At 41.6% G+C, this 12,497-nt stretch overlaps 1 protein-coding gene across 2 annotated transcripts in view; it reads left to right on the plus strand.

Moving 5' to 3' along the window:
• POP1 (POP1 homolog, ribonuclease P/MRP subunit) overlaps positions 1–12,497 on the plus strand; it is a 34,013-nt gene that overhangs the window by 18,847 nt on the left and 2,669 nt on the right. Inside the window, exons 12-15 of one of the 2 annotated variants that reach the window (XM_004000006.6) lie at positions 2,679–2,794; positions 4,871–5,062; positions 6,496–6,650; positions 11,528–11,869. In XM_004000006.6, the coding sequence (XP_004000055.2) occupies positions 2,679–2,794; positions 4,871–5,062; positions 6,496–6,650; positions 11,528–11,869 (805 nt within the window). The remainder of the gene's footprint in view (positions 1–2,678; positions 2,795–4,870; positions 5,063–6,495; positions 6,651–11,527; positions 11,870–12,497) is intronic. The other variant, XM_045049778.1, reaches the window with a different exon arrangement.

Consider the following 12,497-nt stretch of genomic DNA (forward strand, 5'->3'; position numbering starts at 1 on the left):
CCTGCTCTCTCCCACACTCACGCGTGCACGCTCTCTCAAAATAAAAAATAAAAATGAAGAAAAAGTTTACTTGATCATTTGATTCTTGAATTTGATTTAAATGTTAATAGTGTGTTTTTGCAAATCTTTTCAACGTAACACAGTATTTCACCATGTAAATAAAATCGAATTTCTCTTGTACTATTATTTTAGTATGTATTCTCTTTCGCATCTGCTGATTTGCCCTGATTGTTTAACTAGTCTTTGTCTTCCAGAGATGAATTTGCTTTAGACAATGCTTTACGTTGTGCTCATGGAATTTTTATAATCTTTCTCTTTACCCACTCTTTGGTAGTGTGTACCCAAACCACAGGAAGAGTCAAGTTGCCTTTAGAGTGATAGGTGAGAGATTGTCCCTTTTTACAGCTTTTCCAAGCACCTTCAGAGCACTGATCTATAGTTGACTCTGCAAAGTGTCCAATTATTGGTCATTTTGCCCCAACTTCTCTGTTTCTGCTCTTGGGAGAAAAATCCCTCAGCTTCAGCTGCACCCCTTAAACTGTTCTGCATATTTAATTTAGAGTGAATCTGAAGACTATAAATTTGGTTTATTTGATTCCCAAATGAGAAAAGCATTTATTAATTTCCTTTGCTTCTGTAAGGAAACTTATTAAGAAAGTTTTAATTTAAAATTTGGTCATCTTCAAACCTACTTAAGAAAGGAGGAAACAAGCTATTTCCTTCAACCTTTAAGTTATTCTGGAGTTATGTAGTTAATTAGAAGGCTTTTGCCTACGTATGAAAGAAAATATGCTTAATATGAGCCTTGGGCAAAGGACTTAGAATTACATTCAGAATTGATAAGTCATTCGAGGCCCACTTGCGTGCATGCTGACTCAGCTGGTAATACTCTCTTTCTCTCAACTACTGAAGACTGTTGACCTAAAAGGGCCTTCCCTTTTGCCTTCAGACATATTCTGTTTTGTTTTAAATAGATGTTACATTTTAGAACAGCTTTAGGTTCATAGCAAAATTGAGTGGAAGGAATAGAACGTTCCTGCTCCCACATATGCACAGCCCCCATGAAACTGCATTGACACATGGTTGTGCAGAGTGCATTGTTTATATTACGTTCACTCTTGGTGTTTTATGTGGGATTTGACACATTTATAACAACACGAGTCCACCATTGTAGTATCATAAAATAGTCTCACTGCTCTAAAAATCTGTGCTCTCCTGATTCATCTCTCATTCCCTCTCTCAGCCTTCATGTTTTTACTGTCTTCATAATTTTCTTTTCCAGAATGTCGTATAGGTGGAATCATACAGTATGTATCCTTTTCAGATTATCTTCTTTCATTTTGTAATATGCATCGGAGCTTCTTCCATGTCTTTTCATGGCTTGATAGCTCATTTCTTTTTAATTCTGAATAAAATTCCATTGTCTGGATATACTACCTACTTTGTTTCATCTATTTGTTTACTATTATTTTTTAGACTATTTAGAGGTGAGGTCGTGCTTTCCTGTGCCATGTCTTTTGTCTGCAGCCAGCTCTGAATAGAATCCCTGTTCTGTCACTCAAAATCTATGGCGGGACCCCACAGGAAAGCATTCTGGGTAGATAGGGGCTGTTTGAAATGGAGCCCGTTTGCTCCTAGACAGGCTGTGTGAACTTCACGGCACACAGCACTGTTACTCGGGATGCTGTTGGTTATTATCTCTATGAGGAACCACAGCAACTAGAGGCAGTTTCTGCTTTAAGGAGCTTTTATCTCAGATCTTTTCATCAATTTAATATTCTCCATCTTTGTTCTCCCCTGAAATCTGTCACACTGTGGCTCAGTCACTTCCAACTTATTTTTTTCTGGCCATCAGACCCATGCAGGTACGTGCCTTTGAGTGACCTTTCTTTATAGGCCGTTTAGACCTTAGCCCAAACTGAGGAATTGTCTTTCTTTCCTTCTTTTTTTTTTTCTTTTAATTTTTCAGTCCAAAAAAATAAGATCTGGAAGATTTTTTACCCTTAGTGGACTGCATGTAGGAAATCTCATCTATTAATATATATGTTTATAATTGAAAAAGTTTCTCCTTTTTTTCCCACTAGAGTACTTTTTGGCACGGTGTAGCTTATTTAAAGGGAAGAAGCGATAGATTTCACAGAAAATACGCTCATCTTAAAGGAGTGGGAAAAACATGTTTTACAGAAGGAATAAATACTCAGTGAGAAAGGGTTTTAAGAGACTTGAAATAATAGGGCAGAAGAGAAGGCTGGTATCTGTTGGCTCACCACCATTGGGCCAAGAATGATATTAAGAACCCTGAAACCAATAGTTAAAATGTGGCTTGTACTGTCATAGCACATTATAAAGAAATTATTCACCTGTGCAGTAGTTCCTAGAATTTGGTTATCTTAAGTGTGGAATTAGACAATTATTTAGAGGCAGTTGAATATGATGTTTATATCTTATACATTAAAAATAAACATAAGAAATAATAAGTTTAGGAGGCTTTGCTATTTCACAGACTAGTATGAAGCCAACTATAGGGATAACATAATTTCTAGTCAAGTAAATTTTTCTAGAGAAGTTGAGTGCCTACAGAACATTTTCTTGTAACAGAAGGTCAGCCGGCAATGTTTATAGTTTGACTTCATTGATCTAAAGGATGTAGTTTGAAGGCTATTTCTTTTCCCTCTTAGATAATGAGAAAGTTAGACAGCTGCTTCTGGAGGGTGTGCCTGTGGACTGTGCGCATAGCTTTATTTGGAACCAAGCTATCTGTAAGAATGTCACAGAGAATAAAATCTCGGATCAGGTAACTAATGGTGTAAGGATTATTGGTAAAGTCCTGAAGACAGGTTGAAATTCCTCACTCTAGATGCTGTAAAAGTCATTTCATCCTTTATAGAATCTCATAGACTTATTTTTAATCTATTGATCCCTTATTTATGAATTTTTTTCTATTCTTAGAGAAGAATAATCTCTCTAAAAAGTTAACACAGAATTTTTCTTAAAATGATAATCCCATGGTTTAAATACATTTTTCTTTTATTGTTTTTTTTCCCCCTTATAAATGTTAAATGTCCCCAATATAATGTCCTTTAATTTCACAATGATTGAGCTCCTACCAGGACCAGGAATCATAGTAGATGATGGGATAGATGGCTAGGGTATGTTCGAAAAAGTATAGGGTCAAGGGAAGCCGGAAGCCCAGGTGAGGGAAATTGGGGAAGCTTCTTGGACGGAGGAGCTGGAATTTGAGCTCTCAGATGGGTGGTCAGAATTAACAAGACTTCTTGGGGCCAGGAGCCAAGGCTGCAGCGAAGAAAGGATTGCTGGAAGTAAGACCAGCATGTGTGAGGGCCCAGGCTAAAAACAGGATGATGTGTTCAAGAGTATCCAAGTAGATTGGTGGCTTGGAGTTGAGGGTGAGGAAGGAGATGAAGAAGTGAATAGGGGCGAGAGCATAAAAGACCTTGAGGCATTTTAAGGATTTGAACAGAAGATATCAGGTGCCATGGAAGGTTTTAAGTCGGCCACATGATCACACATGGCAGCACTGTGCAAGATGCATTAGACTAGGTAGGAATGGGGCTGGAGGCGGAGGAGCTGGAGAGAGGACGTGTGGTTGGATGGCCTTAAAAGAGACCTTGGAAATAGTCCTTAATTGAGGATGTGATGGGGGCCCGAACTGGGGCAGGGTGGCTGGAGTGGAGGGCCTGGGGTTGAATACAGACTCCTGAAGGTAAGTCTGACAAGACGCAGTGGTTGCTTGGATGGTGGGAAGTGGGAAAAGAGGAGCCTGGTAGATTAGTTCCTGACAGTCTAGCTTAGATTCCGCACCTCAGGTAAAAGAGAGCCAGAGCCTGATTTGTCACAGCTGCATTCCCAAGTTCTAGAAGAGCGTTTGGCACAAAAATGGTGCTCAGTAAACATTCGAATGGATGAGTAAATGAATGGGCAGTAAATATGAGAATGGATGAATGAATGAGTGACTGAACAATTGTGGCATCATTCAGCTAGGTGGGGAACGTGGGAGGAGAGCAGATGCAGTGGGGACAACTTCATTCAGTCTGGGGTCAGCTGAATGTGAAGGTCCTCAGGATTTTCCAGAGCAGATGCCCAGAGGACAAGTTTTGATCCCAGGAGGCAAAGTCCCGGCTAAGGAGATAGATATTTTGGAATTAACAACATGTAGAGATGGTAGTGAAAATTCAGCCAGAAGTAAAAATAAGGGAGAATCAGGGCTTGGTCAGGCTTGAGGGAGCAGTTAGACTTGGCAACACGGAGGCAGTCTCTTGCATAGTTTCTCCGGTCGGAGTGCTAGGCTTCTCTCCTACCTGCTTGTCTCTTTGTACAGCTGGCAAGAAAGTCTAAGACGTTGTTGTTCACTGCTCCCTTCAGTACACGTAACAAATAATTTATAGCATCTTCTCTTTTAAATCTTTAAGACCTGGTGAGAAAACCTGGTGAGAGCATTTTCCCACTTGCCCCTCCTTGAAAAAGTTGTTGATTGTTTGTACCTCTTTCACCTCATGACAACAGATCTTAACCAAAGTAAATGTAGGGACTGAGAATCAGAAGATAAGATTAATCCTGATAGAAGAGATTAGTAGAATGGATGTATATTATTTTATAGTTTTGAGTCATCTGGTATATTGTAGCTCAAATTTAAGATAATTTGGCATTTTCTAACAAAGCTCTTGTATAGAGGAAAATCGTAGGAGGAGGAATACCATATATTTCAAATGGCTCACATTTATTTATTGAGAACATTTTTTCTTGTTTTTTAAAAGAGCATTTAACTTTCTAAAGCTGCTTATAGGGAGAACCAGTAGAATCTCCCAGAAAATTAGGGTTGTTTGTCTTGAATTATTTTCTTCCACTTTAGGATTTAAACCGGAAGAGAAGTGAATTGTTGGTGCCCGGGTCACAGCTTGTTTTAGGTCCCCGTGAATCCAAGATACCTATACTTTTGATTCAACAGCCAGGAAGGGTGACTGGTGACGACCGACGAGGCTGGGGAAGTGGCTGGGATGTCCTGCTCCCAAAGGGCTGGGGCATGGCTTTCTGGATTCCATTTGTAAGTTCCTTTTCGATTCCGACTTTACAGTGTGTAAAATACATTCCCAGTAAATACCAAGAGCTGAAAGTGTTCCAGACATCACACACAACTTAGAAATTGAGTTCTATTTTTCTACCCTTTGAGCTATGATTCTGATATGAGATACTTCATAAAGTCCCTGGAGCCAGATTTTCATTAATAAGAGTTGGGCTGACATAATGTGGATTTCTGAAATTTTAAAAGTGTCCTGATTTTTGAATCGTAGTGGTAACAAAATGTTGAACTTGCTTTTTTTTTTTTTTAATTGAAGGAATTTGTTACATTTTAAAAGAATTTTGGGGGCACCTGGGTGGCTGAGTCAGTTGGGTGTCTGACTTCGCCTCAGGTTCAAGCCCCACATTGGGCTCTGTGCTGACGGCTCAGAGCCTGGAGCCTCCTTCAGATTCTGTATCTCCCTCTCTCATTGCCCCTCTCCTGCTCACACTCTGTCTCTCTCTCTCTCTCTCCTTCAAAAATAAACATTAAAAAAAAAAAGAATTTTTATAATGTTCTAATGTTTATAGATGTATAGAATACATTTTTCATTTTTAAGTGCTGACCATATATTCCTAAGTGCAGCTAAAATTTTTATTAAAATCGAGTGTGTTTTTTTCTTCCAGAGTTTAAATATTATTTTAAGAGAGTAGAAAAGACATGTACAACTGTTAATTCACACAGGTGATTAATTTTAGCAATTATGCTTAGTACAAGAGATACTCAGTTAATCATTTAAGGATGGGAATATTTCTTGGGCGCCTGACTGGCTCAGTCAGTAGAGCATGCAACTCTTGATTTCAGGGTTGTGAGTTCGAGCCCCATGTTGGGCATGGAGCTTACTTAAAAAAAAAAAAAAGAGAATGGGAATATTTTTAAATAATTTTAATTTTTAAATTATGAAGTGTTTCAAGTGTATGAAGTGTATACAAAAAAGTATAAATCCTGGTATAATGAATACCTGTGTACCCTTCACCCACCATCCAACTTACAGATTTATTGGAAGCACTTTATCTCTTTTCTCTCCAGTTCTGTTTCCCACCCTCCTTCTAAAAGAATCACTATTCCTATTTCCAGTGTTTGTCACTACCTTGCCTATTTTTATAGCTTATTAAGCATGCTTGTATCCCAAAATAAAGTAACTATATTTGACATGTTTTTAAACTTTATATATCTCACCATATATATGCTTTTACAACTTAACCATATTCACTCAACATTGAGAGTTTTCCATATTGATGGGTGACGCTCTGTGTCATCATTTTTACTATTGTATAACCCCTTGTAGGATCATCCCACACTTATCCATTCCCTTTTGATGGGCATTTAGGTTGTTTCCCATTTCCCCAAACAAACATTAAGCACTAATTTTACTGTAAGTTGGTACGTTGTTAAGATCTTTTTGACATTTCTTTTAGGTCTATCGAGGTGCAAGAGTTGGTGGGTTAAAAGAGGCTGTGGTGCATTCTCAGTATAAAAGATCGCCTGACGTCCCTGGTGATTTCCCAGACTGCCCTGCTGGGGTTCTTTTTGCTGAAGAGCAAGCCAAGGGTCTCCTTGAAAAGTACAAAAGGTAAGAAACCGGCTTCTTTGGTTCCTAATGTCTTAAGAGGAAGGGAAGGGCCTCCTCACTTTGGCCAGTGACATTTGGAATAGCTTCAGTAACTCTTACACTATGTGGAGTTTTCATAGACTTCCTTTAGTTCTTAGTTCACATGACCAAGACATAATTAAGTTAGGATTGTCTCACATCTGGCCCTTCCAGGCTATAGACCCTTCCTGTGGTCATTTGCTGACATTGATGATGGTGCATGCCTAAAACTATGGGCCTGAGTCTCAGACACTTGTTCAAGATTTCCACTACCAGCCCCTGCCCCCTCGAGATAGAATTTGTGTTTTTTTATAACTGGTTATTGAGGTAATAACATATTTATGAAATTAAAAAAGATTTTTAATGTTTTTCTTTTTTTTTTTTAATTTTTTTTTTAATTTTTTTTTTTTTAACGTTTATTTATTTTTGAGACAGAGAGAGACAAAGCATGAACAGGGGAGGGTCAGAGAGAGAGGGAGACACAGAATCCGAAACAGGCTCCAGGCTTTGAGCAGTCAGCACAGAGCCTGATGTGGGGCTTGAACTCACGGACCACGAGATCATTACCTGAGCTGAAGTCGGACGCTTAACCGACTGAGTCACCCAGGCGCCCCTGTTTTTCTTTATTTTTGAGAGAGAGAGAGACAGATTGTGAGCAGAAGAGGGTCAGAGAGAGAAGGAGACACAGAATCTGAAATAGGCTCCAGGCTCTGCGCTGTCAGCACAGAGCCCGATGTGGGGCTTGAACTCATGAACAGCGAGAGCATGGCCTGAGCAGAGATTATGACCTGGGTCGGATGTCAGATGCTTAACTGACTGAGTGCCCAGGCGCCCCCCATAGTTTTAAAATTTTATTGAAACTATGGTAATGTGCAAAAATGCTTTGTAAACTGGTGTAGTCCTTCCTTCCAAAGAGATAAGCACTATTTTTGCATTTTGGTATCTATCCATCTAGACTGAGTTTTCTTTTCTTTTTTCTCACTGGGGGAGTGGCCAGTGAGGGGTTTCACCAACCCTTATACTATGAAGTGCATGCTAACTTTGAGAACCTGTATCCTATGACTCTGTGGGCTCCCAGAAACAGAAACTCTCTTGTTTGTTGTGGAATCTGACATCTAGCCAGTGCCTGGTGCACAGTGTCCTTAATAGCTTGTATTAGTTGATTGATGAAGGAGTAGAAAGTGGGATGTTGTAGTTCCTTGACCGTGAGCTCAATTATCGTGCTTTCCTGTTCACGCAGCCACAGAGGCAGGCAGTGCCTGGTTTTCAGACTTTGTCAGGGGATAGGTGAATGAGTGAGTGAGTGAGTGAGTGAGTGAGTGAAAGTACAGAGACGCTTTCCTGGATTGCTGGCTTACAGGCTCTTAGAGGGCAGTAATCATGTAATCTGTGCCTCCTATAATACGTAGCTCTGGACTTCGATGTGTTTGTTAAGTAATCGACAGTAATACTTCTCATCCTTTAGATTTTTTTTCACGCATACAAATTTTTCTTAAGTACAAATATTTTTTTTCTACAATGTTTAACTTCTTTATTTAGAGAGCACGTGCAGGCTCGAATTGGGGAGGGGCAGAGAGGGATAGAGAGAGAGAGAGAGGGAGAATCTTAAATAGGTTCCATGCTCAGCACAGAGCCCAACTCAGGGCTTGAGCTCATGACCTGAGCTAAAATCAAGAGTTCAGTGCTCAACTGACTGAGCCACTGAGGTGCCTTTGAGGTACAATTAAAACTTTTTTTTAATGTGTATTATTTTTGAGAGAGAGAGAGAGAGAGAGTGCGAGCAGGGGAGGGGCAGAGACAGCGGGAGATACAGAATCTGAAGCAGGCTCCAGGCTCTGAGCTGTCAGCACAGAGCCTGATGCAAGACTCGAACTCACAAACTGCAAGATCATGACCTGAGCCGAAGTCAGATGCTTGACCCACTGAGCCACCCAGGCGCCCCTAGGTATAATTTTTTTTGAAAAGGGATTATAGTATGAATACTATTTGAAAACCTGCTTTTTTAATTTAGTAATGTATTACGGATGGTTTTCCCATATCCATAAATGTGACTCTAAACCAAGTGTTGGCAAACTTTTTTCACAAAAGGCCAGATGATAAGTATTTTTGGCTTTGTGGGCCTTTTGGTTTCTATGGCAGCTGCTCAGCTCAGCCCTGCGTTGTGTTACAAAGGCAACCACACATGATGATGCATAAATGAATGAGCATGGCTGTGTGCCAGTCTCACTCTGTTTACGGACACTCAAGTTTGAATTTCGTGTAATTTCATGTGCCATAAAATATTCTTTTTTTTAAACCATTTCAGAATGTATAAGCTTCTTAGCTCACGGGTCATTTAAAAGCAGACAGCAGCCCAGGTTTGATGTGTGAGTCATAATCTGCCAACCCTTGCTCAAAATACATCTGAACAGTTGCACAGGACTCCAGTGTGGGTGTACTGTAATTTGTCAGTGGCCCTTTGGGTTATTTCTTATTTTGTGCTATGTGCTTTTATAAATAGCTTTCCATATACATCTTTACACCTTTGTCCGGTTTATTCATTCATTTAATATATGTTTATTTAGAACCTGCTATGTGTCAAACACCTTGTAGGCACTGGGGCTACAGCAGGGGAAGGCAGGCAAGGTCTGTTCCTACCTCCTGGAGCTTATACTCTTTTTGTTTGTTTTTTTGTTTTAGAGTGAGAGAGAGACCATGCATGTGAGAGCTGGGGAGGGGCAGAGGGCAAAAGAGAGAGAATCTGAAGCAGGCTCCACACTCAGCACAGAGCCCGATGTGGGGCTCGACCCTGGGATCATGACCTGAGCTGAAATTAAGAGTCAGAAGCTCAACCGGACACTCAACTGACTGAGCCACCCAGGTGCCACCCAGACGCCACCCACTGAGCTTATATTCTTGATGAAAGCACATGTTTCCCTGCTGGTGGGAGGGATCCAGGAGAGCGGAGGGAGGCTAACCTTGCAAGAGCAAAGCTCTTGAGTGGGGAAGAGGGGATGGTGTTCTATAGGGTCAGGCTCAGATCTCATTTTAGCAGGCTGGAAGTCTGGCTCTGAGTGAGACGTGAATACAGATTTAGGTAGGGTAGACGTTAGTGCAGATTAGGTACTACTCTTCTGATCGTGACTGTCTTCTCAGTGAACAGAGAGGCAAGGGTATCAGCTAGGAATAAGAAGGGACCAGAGGCTGCTGGAGATCTGAGGAGAAAAGAATCGACGTGGACAGTTTTCCAGGAGCATGGAACATAGAACTGACTGGAGAAGTGTAAGGTAGTCCACTTGAGTTTTGTGTTTACGACAGGACTGTTCAGCACTGCTGCGTCTTCTTCCCCAGTTGTGTTCTGCCCATCAGGGGCTGGTGTGGGGTGGGCGGAGGGTTGGATGTAACCGGATGGGCTTTGCCAGGTGGGGTGAGTGGAGGGTCCACGAACAGGAGAGTTTGAGCTTTGTAAGGAGAGGTGCAGCGTGGTGGTTTACAGCGAGGAGATGTAAATGTACAGTAATCTCCAGTGCTTGACTCGTGGTGAGGAGGGGTAGGTGGGCTGGACTAGGAGTGGGTGTGTGGGCAGCTGATGGGGGACCTGGCTGAGGAGGGAGAGCCAGTGGTTTATCTGATGTCACGTGCTTCAGGGGGCTGGGGTCTTGCGGGGAGGAAGGAGAGGAAAGATGGTCTGTGGGCATCAGGAGGACATCTGCCCCACTCAGGCCCGTGGATGTCAAAACCAAACAGCTGCCTCTGGAGAGGAGCTGGAAGGGAAGAAAGCACTGACCTTAGGCTAAATCCCACGAATAAGCTCTCTGGTTAAAAAAAAAAGATACACATCTCAAGGATTTGTTGTACTATTGACAATTGCTGTTTGTGTTAATTTAGGATTTCATCTGTAGTTAGGAGAGTGCCTGCTTCCCCTTACTCCCAGTAACATAGGATATCACCAACTTTTATTTATTTATTTTTAAAGTTTATTTATGATTTTGAGAGAGAGAGAGTACAAGTGGGGGAGGGACAGAGAGAAAGGGAGAGAGAATTCGAAGCAGGCTCTGCACCCTCAAACTCAGGAACTGTGAGATCATGACCTGACATTTGTGTAAAATGGGTACAAAAAGGAAAGAAATACGTACGTATCTGCACATATGTACAGAAAATGTCTCCAGAAGGGTATGTTAAGAAATGATACTATCTCTTGTAGGGCAGCTGGTTCATTAATTTCCTTTTAAAGGTCTTCGAGTGAGGCAGGTACCCCAGGAGCATTTTTCACCAGCCACAGGTCAAGAGTGAGGGAGAAACTTCACCACCATCCTTTCTGTTCCTTTAGAACGTAGAATGTTGTAATGTGCAGGGACATCAACTGCACAACTCCAGGGACACCATTCGCTTGTAGTCTTTCAAGAACAGCACTCCCTGGAGTTGTGCAGAGGCCACATGGGGCCACTTTGTGGACGCATTACCTTTTGAAATTAAAACTAAAGAGGGGTGCCTGGGAGGCTCAGTTGTTTGAGTGTCTGACTCTTGATTTCAGCTCAGGTCATGACCTCACGGTCATGGGATCGAGCTCCACTTCGGGCTCCATGCTGAGTGTGGAGCCTCCTTAAGATTCTTTCTCTCCCTCTGCTCCTGTCCCCTGCTCGTGTGCTCTCTCTCTCTAAAATAAAAAAAATAAATAAAAATAAATAAAATCAAATTAAAACTGAAGAAAACATAAGCTTGGCCAGTAGAGTCGGTGGTTATTCTTTATCGTATTTCTTGGAAAACATTTTTTTGTGTGTTTGTTTTTTAAATAGAGATGTAGTACAAGTGGCCATAATTATTTTAATGGTCCAATCCTAAATTGTTCGAAATTGGTTCTCCTCCTTGATTTTCACCAGGCGCCCTCCTGCAAAACGGCCCAACTATGTTAAGCTTGGCACTCTGGCACCTTTCTGCTATCCCTGGGAGCAGTTAACTCAAGAGTGGGAATCAAGAGTCCGGGCCCAAGAGAAATCACCTGTAGCTTCCTCTCCACATGGCGAGGAGAGTAACTTGAAAAGAGAGAAGGTGCCTTGTACCCCCACGCCTGAAAAATCCGATCAGCTGTCTGATGAAGTGGGCATGTCTCTGAGCAGCCCCAGCGAGCCCAGAGAAGTGATGGACACAGAGCGTCCAGCCCAGATGGGGACTGAGTGGGTAACAGGACCAGCTGCCACCAGCAGTCTCCTCTGCGTTCTTAGGTAAGTGCACACGACTTCCGGATGTGTTCTAGATTGTCTGTTTTAATACTGACCGGGCTACAGGATGTAAACGTTATCTTTGTTCCTTTATGCAAAGCCCAAGGGAATGCATGGACTTTCTGGAGGGGAAAGCCAGTCCTCCAGTGTCCATAGAGGGCTCAGGGAAATAGCTGAGTCACATTTGATTTGGGGCATGATACTAACTGACCAAATGATTTAAAGTATTGTCATCCATAGACATAAACCAAGGCAGTTGTTCCCTGTGACCTGTTTCATTGGTCTTTGCTTAGAAAGCAGTACCCTCGTGACTGTGACCTTCAGTAATGAGGAACCTCTCGAAGCTCTGAGCAAGTGTTCTTTCCTTAAATCACTGAATTAGATTTTTTCTAGTTCCTTTTCAGTGATCTGAATTTATGAGCGATTAAGTGCCCATTCATTGGACCATCATCACGTTGAAGAGGCTACCGTACAAGACATGCTCCTGCTGTAGCCTGTTAGACTGTGCTTAAGTTACCTTCTAGTCTGTGCTCATATTTTTAATAAGTGCTCACCTCTCTTGCCTTATATTTATTTTTTATACAGTAACCTTAGAATTTCATATCCTTCATTCCCTATAACTATCTCTCTC

The sequence above is a fragment of the Felis catus genome, chromosome F2 (assembly GCF_018350175.1).
Source record: "Felis catus isolate Fca126 chromosome F2, F.catus_Fca126_mat1.0, whole genome shotgun sequence".
Classification (NCBI taxonomy): domain Eukaryota; kingdom Metazoa; phylum Chordata; class Mammalia; order Carnivora; family Felidae; genus Felis; species Felis catus.